The 16,585-nt window shown below is 43.0% G+C and overlaps 3 protein-coding genes across 4 annotated transcripts; 2 read left to right on the forward strand and 1 right to left on the reverse strand.

Annotated features, from left to right (window-relative positions):
• Nucleotides 1-2,163: 2,163 nt before the first annotated feature.
• Nucleotides 2,164-4,853, forward strand: LOC116674705 (GTPase IMAP family member 8). Of its 2 annotated transcripts, none has more exons than XM_032507027.1 (5): nt 2,164-2,429; nt 2,514-2,668; nt 2,756-2,996; nt 3,801-4,148; nt 4,277-4,853. In XM_032507027.1, exons 1-5 carry the CDS (start codon nt 2,414-2,416, stop codon nt 4,834-4,836), a joined length of 1,320 nt encoding a protein of 439 aa, XP_032362918.1. In that variant the 5' UTR covers nt 2,164-2,413; the 3' UTR covers nt 4,837-4,853. The 2 variants fall into 2 exon arrangements, with proteins under 2 accessions (XP_032362918.1, XP_032362917.1); XM_032507026.1 differs by having other exon boundaries at nt 2,165-2,429; nt 4,268-4,853.
• A 1,514-nt stretch (nt 4,854-6,367) lies between these two features.
• On the forward strand, nt 6,368-9,733 carry LOC116674783 (TLC domain-containing protein 3A). The gene is made up of 5 exons (XM_032507045.1): nt 6,368-6,607; nt 7,140-7,223; nt 7,377-7,596; nt 7,796-7,891; nt 8,925-9,733. Exons 1-5 carry the CDS (start codon nt 6,486-6,488, stop codon nt 9,219-9,221), a joined length of 819 nt encoding a protein of 272 aa, XP_032362936.1. The 5' UTR covers nt 6,368-6,485; the 3' UTR covers nt 9,222-9,733.
• Nucleotides 9,719-16,334, reverse strand: gemin4 (gem (nuclear organelle) associated protein 4). Its single transcript, XM_032506980.1, has 6 exons — nt 16,076-16,334; nt 13,367-15,421; nt 12,736-12,892; nt 12,371-12,641; nt 10,524-11,261; nt 9,719-10,146 (listed from the first exon to the last, which is right to left on the reverse strand). The coding sequence occupies exons 1-6, from the start codon at nt 16,086-16,088 to the stop codon at nt 9,925-9,927; spliced, it is 3,456 nt and encodes a 1,151-aa protein (XP_032362871.1). The 5' UTR covers nt 16,089-16,334; the 3' UTR covers nt 9,719-9,924.
• Nucleotides 16,335-16,585: the final 251 nt, after the last annotated feature.

The following is a 16,585-nucleotide window of genomic DNA, read 5'->3' on the forward strand; positions in this document are numbered from 1 at the left end:
AGATGTAAGTATGTGTGAAAGGGGGAGAGAGAGAGGGGGGAGCGACATGCGGCAAGGGGGTCACAGGCCGGATTTGAACCCGAGCAAGCCTCTATACATGGGCATCCGCACAGACCACTGCGCTATCTGGATGCCCATTCCCAATGTTGTATGACTGGCCGTCAGGTTTCTCATGCACCATTTCACTAATTAATGCTCACTACTGTTTGCAGTGCTACTGCAATTGGGAATTAGACAGTTAACATGCATATGATGTTAATAATTATGACTTTCTAACAGTGTGATAAGTGTTTTAGCTTGTATTAATTGATAGAGATCTAATTCTGTCTGAAAGAATCATTTGGCTGTCCAATGGTTAGTACTGCACAAAGTCCCACACTGGTGATATAATTCATCTTGGGTAGAGACCGCTCAACCGGCTTTCTTATCAGCCCCCACATTGCAGACACACACACCATTTTCTTTTGATGGATTGCTCAGTAATTATTGTGAAAGTGGCCTACTTCCTGCTGCTCCGTTATTCGGATGTGGCCTATTTCTGTGGTCCAAGCTTTGCGTCTTCATGGTGTGATCTGATGCCATGAAAAGGTCCTGCAGCCAGGAATAGTTCTATAGGATGACACCCAGGAGGCTCCCACATCACACAGGAAGTCATCCGGTCAGACATCCGAAAAAAGATACATGTGGAATTTAATCCACATGCAGCAAAATGTTCAGTCCCCATCGATTAGTTCATGTTTATGGATAAACATTCATCATATTATCAGACTGATGTAATGGTGTCACTTCATTCAGTAGCACACAATCTGCAAAATTGGAAGTAACAGTGCGTAATTTTGCAGAACAATGCTATGGCAATTTGAAGCTCTCTGTCACCATTTTACATGACATTTCTATTTGTACACTCAGGACTGATTCCACTGAAGCCAACAGGCAAATGCTCATATTACAGGAAGTCAGAACTCAGCTGGGTGGGAGTTCAGTGTCACGCACAGAGGAATTAATTTGGTGTTTCAAGTATAGATCTTTTCTTTGCCCTCATATTTAAACAAACAAGCTGGATAATTTAAAGTAAGACTATTAAAGTGCCCATATTATGCTAATTTTCAGATTCATAATTGTATTTTGAGGTTGAACCAGAATAGGTTTACATGGTTTAATTTTCAAAAAACACCACGTTTTGTTGTACTGCACATGTACTGCATATTTTCACCCTGTGCGTTGAGCTCTCTGTTTTAGCTACAGAGTGAGGCATCACACTTCTATCCCATCTTTGTTGGGATTCACGCATGCACAGCAGCTAGGTACTGCTAGCTAGAAGCTATAGCGCCGCTAGCAGTTAGCAACCTCGTTCTCAATGGCAAAGCACTGCTACAACACAGCCCACTTCACCCTACAAAAGAAATTGCATAGAGCTACTTCCATGTCCCTCGTCTGCAGGTATTCCACGTAAAGTTGGAAGTGCACCATCGTTTAGAAGAAGTCTCCTGGCTAATCCTGCCTTGTACTGACCGAAGTTGGAGAAACAGCTAGCTGATGTGGTATTAGCTAAAGTGGTTAGCACACACCAAATGTTTCGGCCGATTTTGAACAGCTCACCCGGAGACTGAAGGCAGGATACATTCAGAAACCCGTATCTCACCCAAAACACCATGGATGGGTGTTTTTTCCAAGTTTGTATGCATGTGGAAGCACCAGAGACACAAAATAACACCCCAAATTCCAAAAAAAGTGTTATTTTCGGAAAAATCCGCCCTTTAATGGTGAGTGCTGAAATGTAACATAAAAGTAGTAGCCACAGAGACGGCAAACCCATTCAGTAATGTCAGCTGCGTATAATATATATCATTAACACTTTATTTAACAAATGTGTAGCTTTCCAAAAATGCTCCTAATACTGTTAATAAGAAAGAGACACATTGTTAGTAAATATGAGTTCAACTTTTCATTTGTAAGAGAATGAAATGTCCCTTGTGTTTTTTTCAAAAATTACAAAGAAATTTCTTTTAAAACGTGATATGAATATGTCTTTTGTCTTGGGACTAATAAATGATTATAATATTTTATGTCGTAAAAGGGTCAGATAGAGAGAAAGACCACTTTTTCATTTAAATTGAATTTAGTCTCACTTTCAAATTTTACAATCAGTGTGTGTGTGTGTGTGTGTGTGTGTTTGTCTGTGTTTTCTCTTCGTGTTTGATAGCCTCAGTGTATGTTTGTGTGTGGTCTGAGTCATTTATAAGCAAAGCCACTTCTCTGGAACTTCTCAGATGTGAACTTTGAAACTGATACTGAGTTACGCAGAACAATCCTGACTCCACGACAGGCAGTAAATGCAGAGCAGTTAACATATGAGAAAAGAAGCTCGTGGAGAGAGATTTCACACGGTGGGTTATGAAACAAAAACTTTAACATGGCAGCCTCTTACGGTGAGTTATTCCAAGCAATTTAAAAAAGATTGTGGGCATGTGTATTTGAATGTGTATGAAAGGGAGATTGTGCATGTTTCTCAGGGCCAGAGCCAAGCCTGTCCCAAGTGGTTTTGCTGTTACTGGGTGAGAAACAAAGTGGGAAGAGCTCAGCAGGAAACACCATTCTGGGAAAACCAGTCTTTGACAAAAAAACTACTCGCAGCTACAAAGAGAATGGCACCACCTTTGGGATACATGTGAATACACAAGTTTGCAGTTTGAATTCACTCATTACAAATCTAAATGTTGCCTTTACTTACTTTGACTGAATTTGAATCAACCAGGTGACAGTGGTGGACACCCCAGGGTGGTTGTCCCACGCCTCCACTCCAGACATGGTATCCCGGGAGCTGTGTAGAGGTCTGACCCTCTGCCATCCAGAGCCCCATGCCATCCTGCTAGTGCTGCCCACCACCTCCACCTTCGGCCCAGAGGAGTGGAAGGCCATGGAGGTCCAGCTCAGACTGCTCCAAACCCCCATCTGGCCGCGAGCCATGGTCCTCTTCACCCATGGAGACAAATTAGGTAAATAATGATCCTTTTCTGCACTAGGTGTGATACGTTTTCTTTATGCTCATTGTTTATGTTCCTGTATCCCACAATTAGTGCCAGCGGGCACTACCTGTTTTTGTACATTTGCACATTTTATTTTCATTGACTTGTTCCAAGTGGGTTCACAAGATCACAAGATCGCAAGATGATTCAACGGATAAATAAGAAAAACAAAAGTCCTGTACTGTTGTTCATTTTTGCTTTTCCTTGTAAAGTACTGGATATTTTTCTCTTTTTTGGGGCTTCAAATGAAACAATCCAAAAATGAACTGCTCACAATTCATATCCACAGCAAGGCCATAACCTGTGATGACAGGTCATAGGCACACAGACTTCGGCGAGTATGGAGCTAGATTTGTGTCTTTGTTACATGCGAGAAAAAAAATGATCTGAGAGAAAAAAAAAATGTTATCACACTGATAGCAAAAAAGCATTTTATAAAAGAAAAAAATATTTGAGAAAAATGGTTTGCATACTTTCTTTGTCCAATAATTTGGCTTATGACCAAACACCTGCAAAACGAATGTCATTCCTGTCAGGCTCAGCTGTGTCTTTAGTGCTATGTGATGTGAGCATGCTAACACGCTAAACTAACCTGGTGAACATTGCACCGTCTAAAGATCAGCATGTTAGCATTTTCACTGTGATCATGGTAGCATGCTAACGTTGGCATTTAGCTGTAGACTCTGAGTCATATTCATTTATTACTAAAATTATGGTTCTGTGGCTCTGTTTTATTGCAATGTATCTAAACCAGTGAGGTTATTTATACTGCAGGACACCTGCCTATACAAGAGCACATAAGGCGACAGGGTCGGACTCTTCATTGGCTGCTGGAGCGATGTGGCAACAGGTACCAGGTTATGAGCAGCCAGTCCAGGGCCTCAGAGGCTCAGGTCACAGAGCTCTTTGAAAAGATCCAGAAGATGATGGAGGCTAACAAGCGTGCCAAGTACATCAGGGATCGGATGTACACCCAGGTGAGACGAGATGTGAGCATCAAGGAGGACAGGAGTTGGCGAGGAAGACAAGAGGAGATAGAAATGACAGTGATGCACAATGTGCATGATGGAAGGATGGGACAAAGGAAGCAGATGGCCCCGGGATGGCTTTACCTGCCCAGAGGTAGGTATAGGAACTATGAGTAGATATTTCTAATTCTGCACACAATCAGCAAGCAAACTGGCATGAAATGTGGGTAAGTTATCTAAATGTGAAAAACAATGCATTTTGTGTCACTGCAGGATTCCCAGCAGGGCCAGTTGGTTTTAAGCCTGCTCTTGGTCTCATTCTGCTGGGAAGGAGGAAGTCAGGGAAGAGCTCAGCAGGCAACACGATCTTGGAGAGCGAAGAGTTTCAGATTGACAAAAAGACCACCACGTGCTCTGTAAGCCATGGGGAAGTATCAGGGCGGTCTGTCACAGTGGTGGACACCCCCGGGTGGAGTCTGTTTGGTCTGGCCAATGCCAAGCAGGTCAGGACGGAGATCAGTCGGAGCCCCTCCCTCTGCCCTGTGAGGAGCAAAGTGTCATTCGTGCTGGTTGTACCGGTGGGCTCGTTCAGAGAGAAAGACAGGAGAGCTGTGGAGATGTACCTCGGCGTTTTAGGGAATGATGTATGGAGAACCACTGTGGTGTTGTTCACCTATGGAGAGGAGCTGAGAGGAAGAACATTGGAGAAACACATCGAGCAGACCGGAGAGCCTCTACAGTGGCTGCTGGACAGATGTGGCCACCGGCATCAAGTGTTAGACACAAATCCAGGAGACAAGACTCAAGTCAGTCAGCTGCTGGAGATGGTGGAGCAACTATAAGAAGTAAATGGCAAAAAACTATTGTAATTTCTAAATATTAAAGTATTAGTGTAAGAGAAGAACATTGTTGGAGGTGAATGGAAGATGGCACAGCTAACTTTGTGGATAAAAGCATATGGACTTTTCTGGGGGAATAAATCTATTTTTGTATTTGGGTTAGTGTTTATTTTGTTTCCCCTGATTGCCAAGATGTGGGAAAGATTTTTAAAGCCAAATGTCTTCTTCATTATTGTTCTCTGTGTGATTTAAAAAAAAAAAAAAAAGTTTTCTAAGATTATTGTTTGGGCATTTAATTGACAGGACAGCAGAAGACGTGAAAGGGGAGAGAGAGGGGGGGATGACATGCAGCGATGGGCCGCAGGTCAGAGTCCAACCCCGGCCCACTGCGTCAAGGAGTAAACCTCTATATATGGGCGCCCGCTCTACCAACTGAGCTCTCTGGGCGCCCATTCTCTGCCAACAGACTCAGGAACAGTCTCTTTCCACAAGCCATAACTCTGATAACCAGCTGACTTCTGACTCACAGTGCCAGGTTCAATTCCTTCATAACAACCCAGCAACACTGTCTCTTATCAGTCTGTTTACTGGTTCCACTTATTTATTCATCATTCTCTATTTCAGAGCTTTTATACTGTTCCTATTGTATTGTAATATAATCCTAATATTATAACATAACACTATTAATTATTTGCACAATGCTCCTAATTAAAATAATAGTAACTTCCATAATTATATTTTACTCCTGCATACTTTGCACTCTTCATTGCACTATTGTCTCAACCTGTGTAGAGACAATGTGTATTGTTTGTGTACTGTTTGTTTTGTTGTTTGTTTTGTATGAGTAAGCGCATTGTGTGCATCACGATCCAAAGCTAAATTCCTCGTATGTGTCCTCCTACCTGGAAATAAAGTTTAAGTAAAGATTCTGATTTCAATACATTTCTGTGAGATTCAATTTCCATTAAGTTTTTTTTAGTAGCCTACATCCATGTCCTTTAAAAAAAAAATATTTTTTAAGAAATAGGGATAAAAAGAAGACCAAAATTCACTTTAAAAAGTCACTTTCTTATGTAAAATCAGATATGTAGAAGGAAGCATCAGTTTCTTCCAGAATGTGTGTGAAGTAAGATTATTCCAGTAGAAAACAGCATTTTGAACAGAGACTATTTCTTTTTGAAATAAATCACGGATAGATACAGCCTAACGTTTTAATCTTTGAACAGGTTAAACGTTACCGACCAACACCAGTAACAACATGATCCAGTGGTAGGATATTACAGTAAATGCAGATAATGTTGAGCTTCTGAAAGCCTCTGAACACCCACACAGGTGATTTCAGTTATTCGGGCTGATTAATGAATCAAACTTTCTTATGCAACCAAAACACAAGTGAACCTAACCTCAGGAAGCGTTTCCAAAACGTTCTGGGAACCAAAGATTATTAGCTGGATTAGACCTCTGCTCAGGTTGAAGGTGGGCCAGAGTTTAGGTGGGCGTTTATTTGGTCACAAATCATAGCTGTCATTTGTCATTTGTCGGGAACCTAACACGGGCAACAAAGCTAACAGTAGTTAGTTAGCTACATTCGCTCCTGTCCCTGTTTTGTAACGGGAGCTGTTAGCGGCTACAGGAAGAGCTCGGCTAAAATAATGTTTACTGCGTTGGTTTGTGGAGCTGTGGTGTTTCCAGGGCTTTTCTACAGCTTTAGGAAAGTACTGAAATACACTTTCACACACTGGAGTGACGCCGACGTGGTTTCTGTCAGTGAGAGGTCAGCAGCACCCACACGAGCCGATTTACTTCGCCAAAATCCTTTAAGACATACGGCATTTTAAAGTTGTCTTGCTAATTTCTCAGATAAATAACGTAGTGCAGATTTTCTTACTCTTTTATATTCGTTTCTGTAAAGAGCTGGCAAATTCGGCACTGACAATGAACCAAGGGCTAGTTTCAGTATTATTTAAATAAAGAGTAACGTTGAACATATTCAACGTTACTCAGTTCATAACACGCAGCGAGCCGTGTTAAAAGTTGGAATTTCACTCAATTATTTGGTCATACGCGTGTAATATGTCGGCCGAAGACACCCATTTCGCCCTCTAAGAGAGTTAGTTAAGTATACTTAACTATAGCCTATAATTTTATGACGTATGCATTGGTGCCGATACGCAGGACACCACAAAAATTCGCATGTTTGTCAATGGAGTTTTGTGTGAATTATCTGTATACGATTTGTAGTCTCTTTCCAGTTTTATTTTAGTGCATAACAAAGTACTAGTCATTTTTGCTGGCTGTTTCTTTAGGCTGGTGTCCGCTATCCATGCTTCTTTGGCTACTGCGGCTGGAGTCACAGTTGTGACTTCCTGCAGGGACGTCATGACTGACAGGTGAGTCACGTTTAATATCTCATTATGTGTTTTTAAAGCTTTTATTGTATGAACACGGACACAAAAATGCAATAAGTTTACTGTCTTTTCCACATTGAAGAAGAATGAAACAAGAATTGATTCAGTGAAAATGCTCAATGTATTCCCATACAGTCACTGGCTGGTCAATTGGTTTGTTTTGTTCGGAGCTCCCTATATGGCCAACGACATCTATGCCATGTATCTGAGCCGCTACCATACTCAGAAGGCCAGAGGTAATTCCAGCTTATACAGCGGCCACTCTCTTCAGACAGTGAAGGCTCTCCTCCTGAAGGACAGGATGTTGGTACTCCATCACCTGGTGCTGCTTTTCATTTTCCTGCCTATCACTCTGGCAAGTATGGGGAGGAATCACTGCCATAGGGTGTTTATACAACTGATGGCTCAGTTTATTATGAACACACACACTTGCATAAGAGGCACGCATACTTACAATCACATAAGCACAATGCAGAGATTTGAACATATAAACAGGCATACACATGTCACTCACTGAATAGGGGCTGACCAAGTCTGCTGTGTCTGATTTGCAGTTCTTCAGAAGGGGACTGGGTGATTTCTTCATCGGCTGCTTGTTCATCACAGAGTTCAGCACTCCTTTCGTCTCTATAGGAAAGATTCTCATCCAGGTAAAGCATATAGGCATCATACAAACCTTTTAACGAGGATAAGGTTTACAACCATAAAACTGTTACACAAAACCTTCTAGTGGCATGGGAATGTTCACATATTTAAAGGTCTTAAGAAAATAACTATTTTTTTCAGCTTTTTTTTTTTATGGAGAGCCCACTTTGTCACAGGGACACAATTTCAAACTTACATTTTGATGTGTCAGTACCTGTGTGCACCATTCCCATCAGTGACTTAACACTAGTTGAATTTTGGAAAACTGGCATTTGTGGAAGGTAGAAAAGGAGAAAGTAGAGTGGGTTGTCCACAGATCCTCCTGTCCACATGTAGGAGTGGAAAAGACCCTAAACCCCAAATTGCTCCCAATGTTTGTGTGTGTGTGTAAATGAGAGACAAATTGTAAAGCATGTTTGATAAAAGCCATTTAGCTTCTCAAGAGAGAAATTCAAACGTATCCTCAGCGGTGGAAGTTTAGTAACAGTAGCAATACCACAGTGTAAACAATACTGTTACAGTTAAAAGTCCTGTATTACAAATATTACTTAAATAAAGGTACGCAAGTATAATCATAAAAATGTACTCAAAGTATGAAATGTAAAAGTACCAATTTTGCACAGTCGACCCTGCCGGTTTGGTGTTACATTTTTATATTGTTTTTTACCACTGATGCGTTAAAGCGTGAGCAACATTTTAACGTCAAAGCATAATTTTTAAAGTTAAACACTGAAATGAAAACCAATCTTCCAAAAGATGCGGCCTAACCAGTTGTGTCAAAATCTGCCATAGGCCTTCAGTAAGGTTGCGATGTAGTGACTGTGAATGGCCTCGCATGATTTACATCAAATTCATACTCAAACCATTTAGTGAGACCCTCCTGCCCTGCATAAAAGCAGATTCTGTGCACCCATCTGCATTTGTACCAAAGATTTAAAGGATTTATTTATTTTTATTTAGACGATGTTAAATAATTCACCTTCTTCCGTCATCTACCTTTTCTTCTGTTCCACCCTGAACTGGTCCCCTAATATCCAGCTGGGCCTTGATGACACCAGGCTGCACAGGATCAATGGCATCATTGTCCTCTTGAGTTTCTTTGCGTGTCGGATCTTGGTCTTCCCCTTCATGTACTGGATGTACGGCCAGCAGTTTGGGATTCCCCTGCACAGAGTTGTCTTCCATCTGCCTCTGCACTGCAACGTGGGTAACCTGGTGATCCTGGCTCCACAGATCTACTGGTTTACTCTGCTGCTGAGGAAAGCTAACAGACTCTACCTGCGACAGAAGGGAGGGAATGGAGACAGAAACAAAGACAGGCCAAAGACAGACTGAACATTTCACCGGGTTTTTTTTTTCTTGAAATTGAAATCTTTTACTGAGAAAATTTTACCTTTTATTTCTGGACATTTCATGACTCTCAAAATACTTCGATTTTATTTTTCAGAATCTGACTTTTTTTTTCTGTGGCCCTAATATATCAATGTAAAGAAAAGTTTGTCAGCTGTTACTATGTGAAAACAGAACAGTCTTAAAGGGTGTGTTACAGCACTGTTACTAGTCTTTACTATTTGCAGAGAAGATTTTAGCACAAACCTTTTTTCAACAATCTTTTTACATTATCAAATTATGTATTGATTGTGCTCTTAAAGAGTAGGCAGTGCTTATGTTTGTGTCCCAAAAATCACAAGGTGCCCCAGGTAAACAGTAGATACATTTGTACTTAAATTAAAAACATACACCCTAAGCCCAACCATTCTGTTCAAGAGCCTCTAACAGTTCACTTTCAGAGCAGAGATATGAATATTACTGAGGAAGCACAAACATACATATGCTGTGAAATATTAGCTTTTTATTCACATAGATTCCTAAACCATCACTTTGTAATAACGTCTGTTAGCCAAGTGCAGTGTATAACATTGACCACGAATGAGATTTTTTTTTTTTTATTATCAGCAAACATGCTCAAAATCTAAAGAGAATTTTTGCATTTGAGAACCCTAATTTTTCAGTGGAATACAGATGAAAAATCAGTGTCTTAAGCTGCTGATGACACAAGCTGAGCGATCTTCTGCTGCAGGACAGCCTTCATCTCCTGGTTCTCCAGGTTGTCTGTGATGGTGGAGAAGAAGTGGCGGGTGTTGTCGCTTTCCAGCGGGCTGCTGCTGTGTGGGAAAGCGGCCATGATAGCCTCATAGTGGCTGAGGATCTCCAGACTGGACAGGAACAAGGGTTCACACTGGCCTCCTGGCATCATCACCTGAGAGAAGGACATTTAACCACTGAGACTTTCATCCAGATTTAGGAAAATTAATACATTAGGAGTCTATCCCTCGGGAACTTTCTCCCATCAAAACATCATTATTGGCACCTTCAATGTCAAATATTGCTATTTTGACTTTCAAAGACCCAGTTAGTTAAACTCTCCTATGTAAGAGATATCTGAAAAGTTGTAGGCAAACAAATTTAGATTTGCGTGGTTCTCAGCTAGAAGATCAATTTCTTTTTTTTTCTTTTTTTTTTTTGTATGTGTGGTGGAATTGAGAACTGCAAACAAACACTTACTTCATAGGTTACTAAAAGTTACTCCCATCAGAATCAAGACTTCTCCGTGACCATGGTATTAATATTTCTTACCTGGATGTGCTGAACATGGCAGAAGAGCTGGCTGAGTACAAAAAGGACTTCTTGGCTGGGAACTGTCTCCACCTCCTCTTCCTCCTCCTCCTCCTCCATTTGGCACTCTTTGGATTTCAGAGGAGAGCCTTTTGCTTGTTGAAGCTCTTTGGACATTTTAGGAGCTTTGACTGAAGTGTGATAAGGGCTGGAGTCTCTAGATACAGGTGTTTGAGGGGACGCTGAAGCAGGAACAGTCAAAGCACCAGATGAAGGAAGAGGCAGCTTGGCTCTTACGGAGTTCATAATCTCCCTCACAGCGTGGGCGTATAACCTGCCAGTGTGTGCCCAGCCGTCTGCTGGCAGCCAGTGGGAGCAGCTGGACCCGCAGAGCAGCTGAAGGACTCGAAGCAGGAGTACAGACAGGCGGAGATCGCATGAAAACCTCCTCAGATCCAGGAGGGGCAGATAGTCCACGTACTCGAGCGAGAAGGGAACGTGGAGGCGACTTGAGGTGATCAGCTCCCTCAGGACTCTCAGCAGTCTGGTCCACTGGGGGACCGAGCACCAGGGCAGTGTCTGGGTCAGAGCCACCAGCAGGCCTTTGCTGAACATGTTGACGTGGTCGGGCCGGCGCTGGTCCAGGGAGAGACGGGACAACATGGTGGACTGCAGGGAGTCTGATGCAGAGCAGCACTCCATCCAGGCCAAAAGACCTGTACCCTGGCCATACTGAGGCAGGTCCAAACCTGACCACTCCTACAGAGGACGGGGAGATCAGATGTACAAAGATAGAAAGATAGATATATATATATATATAATAGTATATAATATATATATATATATATATATATATATATATATATATATATATATATATATATATATGGCAGGAATATTTGGGCTATTCAGTAACAAAGGTCACGTTTCAGATCCGCTGTGACCAGTAGTTAATTATTCATTATTATAACATGCTGCTAGGTGAGCTGGTGGGGTCCATAGATCAAGTTCACACAGTTGATCATGAACTACGTCAAGGTTATTTTATTGCATTCCTGCAATAAATATGCAGCCCATTTTTTTTTTTTTTACAGTCTCTGTTAAAAGGTGCCCTGCCACACAAAACCGATTTTACTTGTATTTTCTGAAATATGTTAGGTCCATACAGTGTGTTATTTCCTGAATGTGAAAATGAACTGCTACCTCCTCTGTCAGCACTAGCCACTGATAAGAAAGAGGAGAAATCAGGCCAATTACAAAAGCTGGTCAGTCTGACGTCATGTTGCCTGAGCTAATTACTATTCATGAGGTCGCCCAGTTGCGCTGGGTAAAGGATACCAATAGCCAGGCTCTCACTGGCTAGCTGTTAGCCAATCAGAGGCAAGCAGCTTAGCTCTTTGAATATGAGAACTTCTTGCAGGCTTTCTATACCACACTAGAATGGCTTAAAACAAGGTAACAAAAATGCTTTTGTTACCTTGTTTCAAGCCATTTTAGTGTGGTGTAGAACTTCAGACATTAGCACAAAGTAATGAAATACATGTGGCAGAGCACCTTTTAAAAATGTGAGGCCGCCAAGCCCAAGCTTAGATAACCCGGATGATGTCATGTTGACATCAGGGTTATTTAATTAGACTTTAAAAAGCTCTCCAGAGCCACAGAAGACATTGTACAACCTTTCAAAGGCTCAGTAGTACAAACATGTAAAATAAGTGGGGTTCCCCTTTTAAAGTTCATCCTAACCGACAAGTATGTTGCATTTAGACGGGAGATCTGGGTTTGTGGGGATCCAGGCACGATGATACCTTCATGCCTCTATGCCTTTAAAAGACACTCAAGATTAAAGGTTAATCCACATTGGTTCTTACCTGCTCAGGTAGATCACATACAGTCAGCAGAGACGACGGAACCTCGTTTTTAAAGTGTTCGCCCCAAATGGGCTTTAGGTGGAAACGAATAGTCCAGTCCAGTCCCTCCATTTTGTTGTGGAGCCAGAACAAAGCTCTGGACCAGCTGCTGGGGGCCGCACCCACCTCAGCACCCACCACCTGCCCCAGCGTGGTCAGCACTGACAACAGCAGCTCCTTGGTGTCCATGGACCAGTGGTGGACAGTGCTGTCTAGTGGTTGCTCCCAACATCTAGCAGAGATTTAAATGGATATGTGTGGAAAACAAATTCAAAAAAGGTATATGGATCTGGATTGAAGGCCAGAAGAACACTCATCTTACAAACCTCAGCGTCTGGTTGAGCAGCTGGGCCAGGACATAGAGAAGGGGGAAGGGAGAGCAGTCCAGCACCCAGTGAGGAGACAAAGCTGGTTCCTGGACGTCCACAGACAAAGCAGTGTGGAGTAGTTGCAGACTCAATTCTATATCAAAGCAGCTTTTACCTGGAAGAAATACAAAGAAGTACGTTGAAGCAGACACTCAAAATGATTTTCCTTACATGAACACATAATATAAACAAACACTGACAGAATCCTTAAAGCTGCACTTGTCAACATGTGAACTGTAACCTTTTCTTTGGTTTACATCAACCTCTATGACAAACAGGCTAAGCAATCTTCATTTGATGATGAAACTAGTGGTTGATAGCTACAGAAAAAGCTAATGAGGGGACTTTGAGTATTTTGTTGAACCAACACAAAACCTTTTGGAATGAAGCTGATGATAGTCAATACAAATAGTAAGCGCTGGTATTTAATATCACTGATATCTTATTCCTTCAATATCAGCATCATATTGTTCTAGCTGCCTCATTAACATGCCATTTATAGTGCTCTTTTGAAACGGAGAAGATTCATTAACTAACTTTTAAGGCTGGAAAGCTAAATTAGTGATTATGAATATGATGGGGCACTCACCCGTAGTGGAGAGGTTGGGCAGGACGAAGATGTTGACGACCTCCTGAGGTGTCAGAAAGCTTTGCCTCCGTTCTTCCTCTCTGTCCCCTGTCATGACAGGCATCATCAGCAGACCCAGATACTTGAGGAGCTGCTCCTTCTCATTTGCTGACAACGATTTGGTCTTGATCATCTCCTGTAGACACCTGCAGAGTAGAGCGCTGCCACTCAGTGCATCCTTTCCTCCATCTACACCTTCTTCTGCTTTTCTGCTTTCATCGTCCTTACTTTGAGCTTCGTCTTTACTTTCCCTCTGTCCTCTGACTCCAGGCAGCTGCTGCAGGATCTTAGCCATAAGAGAGAAAGCGCCTTTGTTGAAAATAGCTGAATGACAACAAGACCTCAAAGCTGCTTCTGGGTTCTGAAACGCAACTCGAGCTACTAGAGAGACTGCTGTGTTCAGATTGCCCTGCGATGTTGCCGCCGACGCTCCACCCCGTCCTTGGATGATGCAGTTGAAGGCCATGTTGAGCTCCTGTTCAAACCCGCCGGCCACAGCGGAGGGGACAGAGCGCCCAAAGAACCCCCTGCTGGACAGTCTCAACATGGCAGCCAACGCTTTGTTCTTGTCTTCTAAGGAAAGCGCAGAGAAAATGTCTGCAGTGACTTTCAGCAGCTTCCTGCACTGGCTAACATTTGGGCTCTCACTGTGGAGTTTGCTCATGAGGGTGGAGGTTAGTTTGATCAATGTGTCGTGCTGCTGGAACGCTGCTTGGTTGTTTTCCAAGCAGTTTACCCAGAGCTCATCACAGGCGGAACAACTCTGCTCACTGGCAAATAACACCGCAAAATCCTGATAGTCCTCCAGGCGGTGACTGATGATGGTCGTGGTGACAATTGCGTTCACACCAGGGGCGCTCTCTGTGGCAGGGAACACCAGCGACTCCAGCAAACCTCTGAGTTTATTCTTCGCCGTCTCCTGATCATCCATGTCAGTCATAGTTTCAGGTACTTTGGCTTTCTGTAGAGCTGCCAGCACTCTCTGGACACTTTGCTCTAGTTTGAATGCTGAGTAGCTAGAGCTGTCGTGCACTTTCAGGAGCCCACTGTTTTGCCAAAACTGAGAAACTTCTGTTATAATCTTCATAGCTTCTCCAAGCTTCATCCCGCTGGGTTGAAACTGCGATGGTGTGTGACACGCACGTAGGTCTCTCTGAGCCTCCTGAATAAGTGCAGGACTCACTTTCTCATTTTTCTTGTCCCTGATGCTGACTTCTTTAGACAGGATGTGCATCTTGTCTTTGGTGGGAAGCACGACCGTTTGGTTGATCAGGAATGCTGTGTACAGAGCATCAAGAGAAATGGAGAGGGCCTGGAGGCAAAGGTCTGTTGTAGTTATGTGATCTTTTATATCTTTAAGTGCATGAAGGAGAATGTGCAGGACATCAGCGGTTGGCGACCGTACGGCTGGCTCTGATGCGTCTAGCTTGAACCTCTTGGCAGCCTGAGGGGACAGACTTGGAGACTCAGACAACAAACGAGCAAATTGTCTGCCGAACATCGTCTCTATGCTAGCCTCTCCTCCCTCTTCCTGCTCATCTCTGCCTTTCCACAGTTCCCACCACACCTCCAGAAAAAGTCGAACATCATCCTCTCTAGTAGGGCTGCTCCTCACGTGTTGCACTAGCCTTTCAAGCTCAGTACAGATCCGAGATTGAGGAAGACACAAGAGGAATTGGGCAAATATCTGAGCAGCTGGCATCGACCTCACCACTTCCAGCAGGACAACATGGTTGACGTCGGGGAGGCCGTTCTGGAGGGAGAAGAAAGGGTTCTCCCTCCAGGCCGTTTCTATGTCCTCTCCAGTCTCCCTGCACAACACCTTCAGCCACACAGCACATACTAATTTCTTTATCCAGCTGACAGCCGCTGTCACATCCTCTCCACAGATTTCTCTGACTGCCTCCAGGACCAAATGTCCCACCCTGCTCCAGTCAGCTTTCTCAAGAGAGGACAGGGATGAGGGGAGACACAGTTTATCAGCCAGGAGGAAAGCACCCTGAAGAACAGCCACATCTGAAAGCATAGGAGAGCAGGGGCAAAACTAAGGAAATTACTTCATTCATGCACAGCTTATCATCTAATTCCGATATTGTGTTAGCGGTTATAAATAATAGGACCACCGTGTACACAAGAAGAGATTCTACAAAAAAAAATATTTTAATTTTCAATGAATCTACAGATTGTATTAATTAATAACTGTCCTTTTGAAATGATGCGGTTTTGCGAATTATGCCAGTTTTATCTGGATTCGAAAGACAGACTTCAGTCTTATTTTTGAATTATAAATAGGGTAGCAATCTGATTGGTTCATAGCCGTGATATAAAACCTTTATACAACGACTATGACGTCAAATTCTTTTGCGCAATCATTCCGCGTCTTGAAAAATGTGGGCGGCAACCGCTTCATGCCCCTACCGCAGTGATCTAACCCGCTTCCCCTGACTGGAGGCGGCGAGTTACCGCGCGGTCGCGTCCATGCCGCTGAAATGGTGTTCGGCCCGACCGACGCCACGCGGCGTCACAACGTACGCCTCCAGCGTTGCTGGTAAAGGCGGCAGCTTAAAAATGAAAAGGGTTTGAGTTAAATGTAGTCGCATTTACACATTAGAAAGACAGGCATGTTTTAGGGCTATAACGTTAGGTTATCGTACAACAAGTTAACGTTACCTTTGTTCATCATTAATGTCACAGCTGTTGGATGCGGCTAAGTTAAGATGGGTGGTTAATTTTAGTCCAGTTTTCAATTCACATTCATAAACGTTACCACAGCCTGCCGGTCAGATTATTGTGTTTATAATCCACTAAACCGCTAGTACTGCACACAATACCACATCTGTCAACGTAATTGGCTTTTCGCACGTTTTCAGCAGTATGTCAACAATTTCGTATAAAGCGCTTCCGCTCCGCTCTTCCGCGTCAGCGTATCTCAAAAGAGAAGAGGGACCCGCTGCTCTCCGGGGTTCAGACAGCTGCACAGCGCCCCAACAGGAGGAACTCGGTACTGCAGGTAGGTGGACAGAGAAACGAAACCGCCTATTCATTTAAATTAATAAAAAAATTAATAAGCGCTATATGCTTTTGGAGTGACAACAAGAACAGTGTGCTTCATCTTTGCTTTCCTGATTTGTTGTGTAACATGGCATGCACTAGTTTACACCAAAACATAGCCTAGGAATT

The sequence above is a fragment of the Etheostoma spectabile genome, chromosome 3, assembly GCF_008692095.1.
Source record: "Etheostoma spectabile isolate EspeVRDwgs_2016 chromosome 3, UIUC_Espe_1.0, whole genome shotgun sequence".
NCBI classification, from domain to species: domain Eukaryota; kingdom Metazoa; phylum Chordata; class Actinopteri; order Perciformes; family Percidae; genus Etheostoma; species Etheostoma spectabile.

Coding starts and splice junctions, on each gene's coding strand:
- gemin4 (XM_032506980.1), bottom strand. Junction 12,893..13,366: donor GCCCAACCTCTCCACTACGG/GTGAGTGCCCCA, acceptor TATTTCTTCCAG/GTAAAAGCTGCTTTGATATA. Junction 11,262..12,370: donor TATGTGATCTACCTGAGCAG/GTAAGAACCAAT, acceptor CGTCCTCTGTAG/GAGTGGTCAGGTTTGGACCT.
- LOC116674705 (XM_032507026.1), top strand. Junction 2,997..3,800: donor CACCCATGGAGACAAATTAG/GTAAATAATGAT, acceptor TTTATACTGCAG/GACACCTGCCTATACAAGAG. Junction 4,149..4,267: donor ATGGCTTTACCTGCCCAGAG/GTAGGTATAGGA, acceptor GTGTCACTGCAG/GATTCCCAGCAGGGCCAGTT.
- LOC116674783 (XM_032507045.1), top strand. CDS start 6,486: ATGTTTACTGCGTTGGTTTGTGGAGCTGTGGTGTTTCCAGGGCTTTTC. Junction 6,608..7,139: donor GTGGTTTCTGTCAGTGAGAG/GTCAGCAGCACC, acceptor CTGTTTCTTTAG/GCTGGTGTCCGCTATCCATG. Junction 7,597..7,795: donor TTTTCCTGCCTATCACTCTG/GCAAGTATGGGG, acceptor TCTGATTTGCAG/TTCTTCAGAAGGGGACTGGG.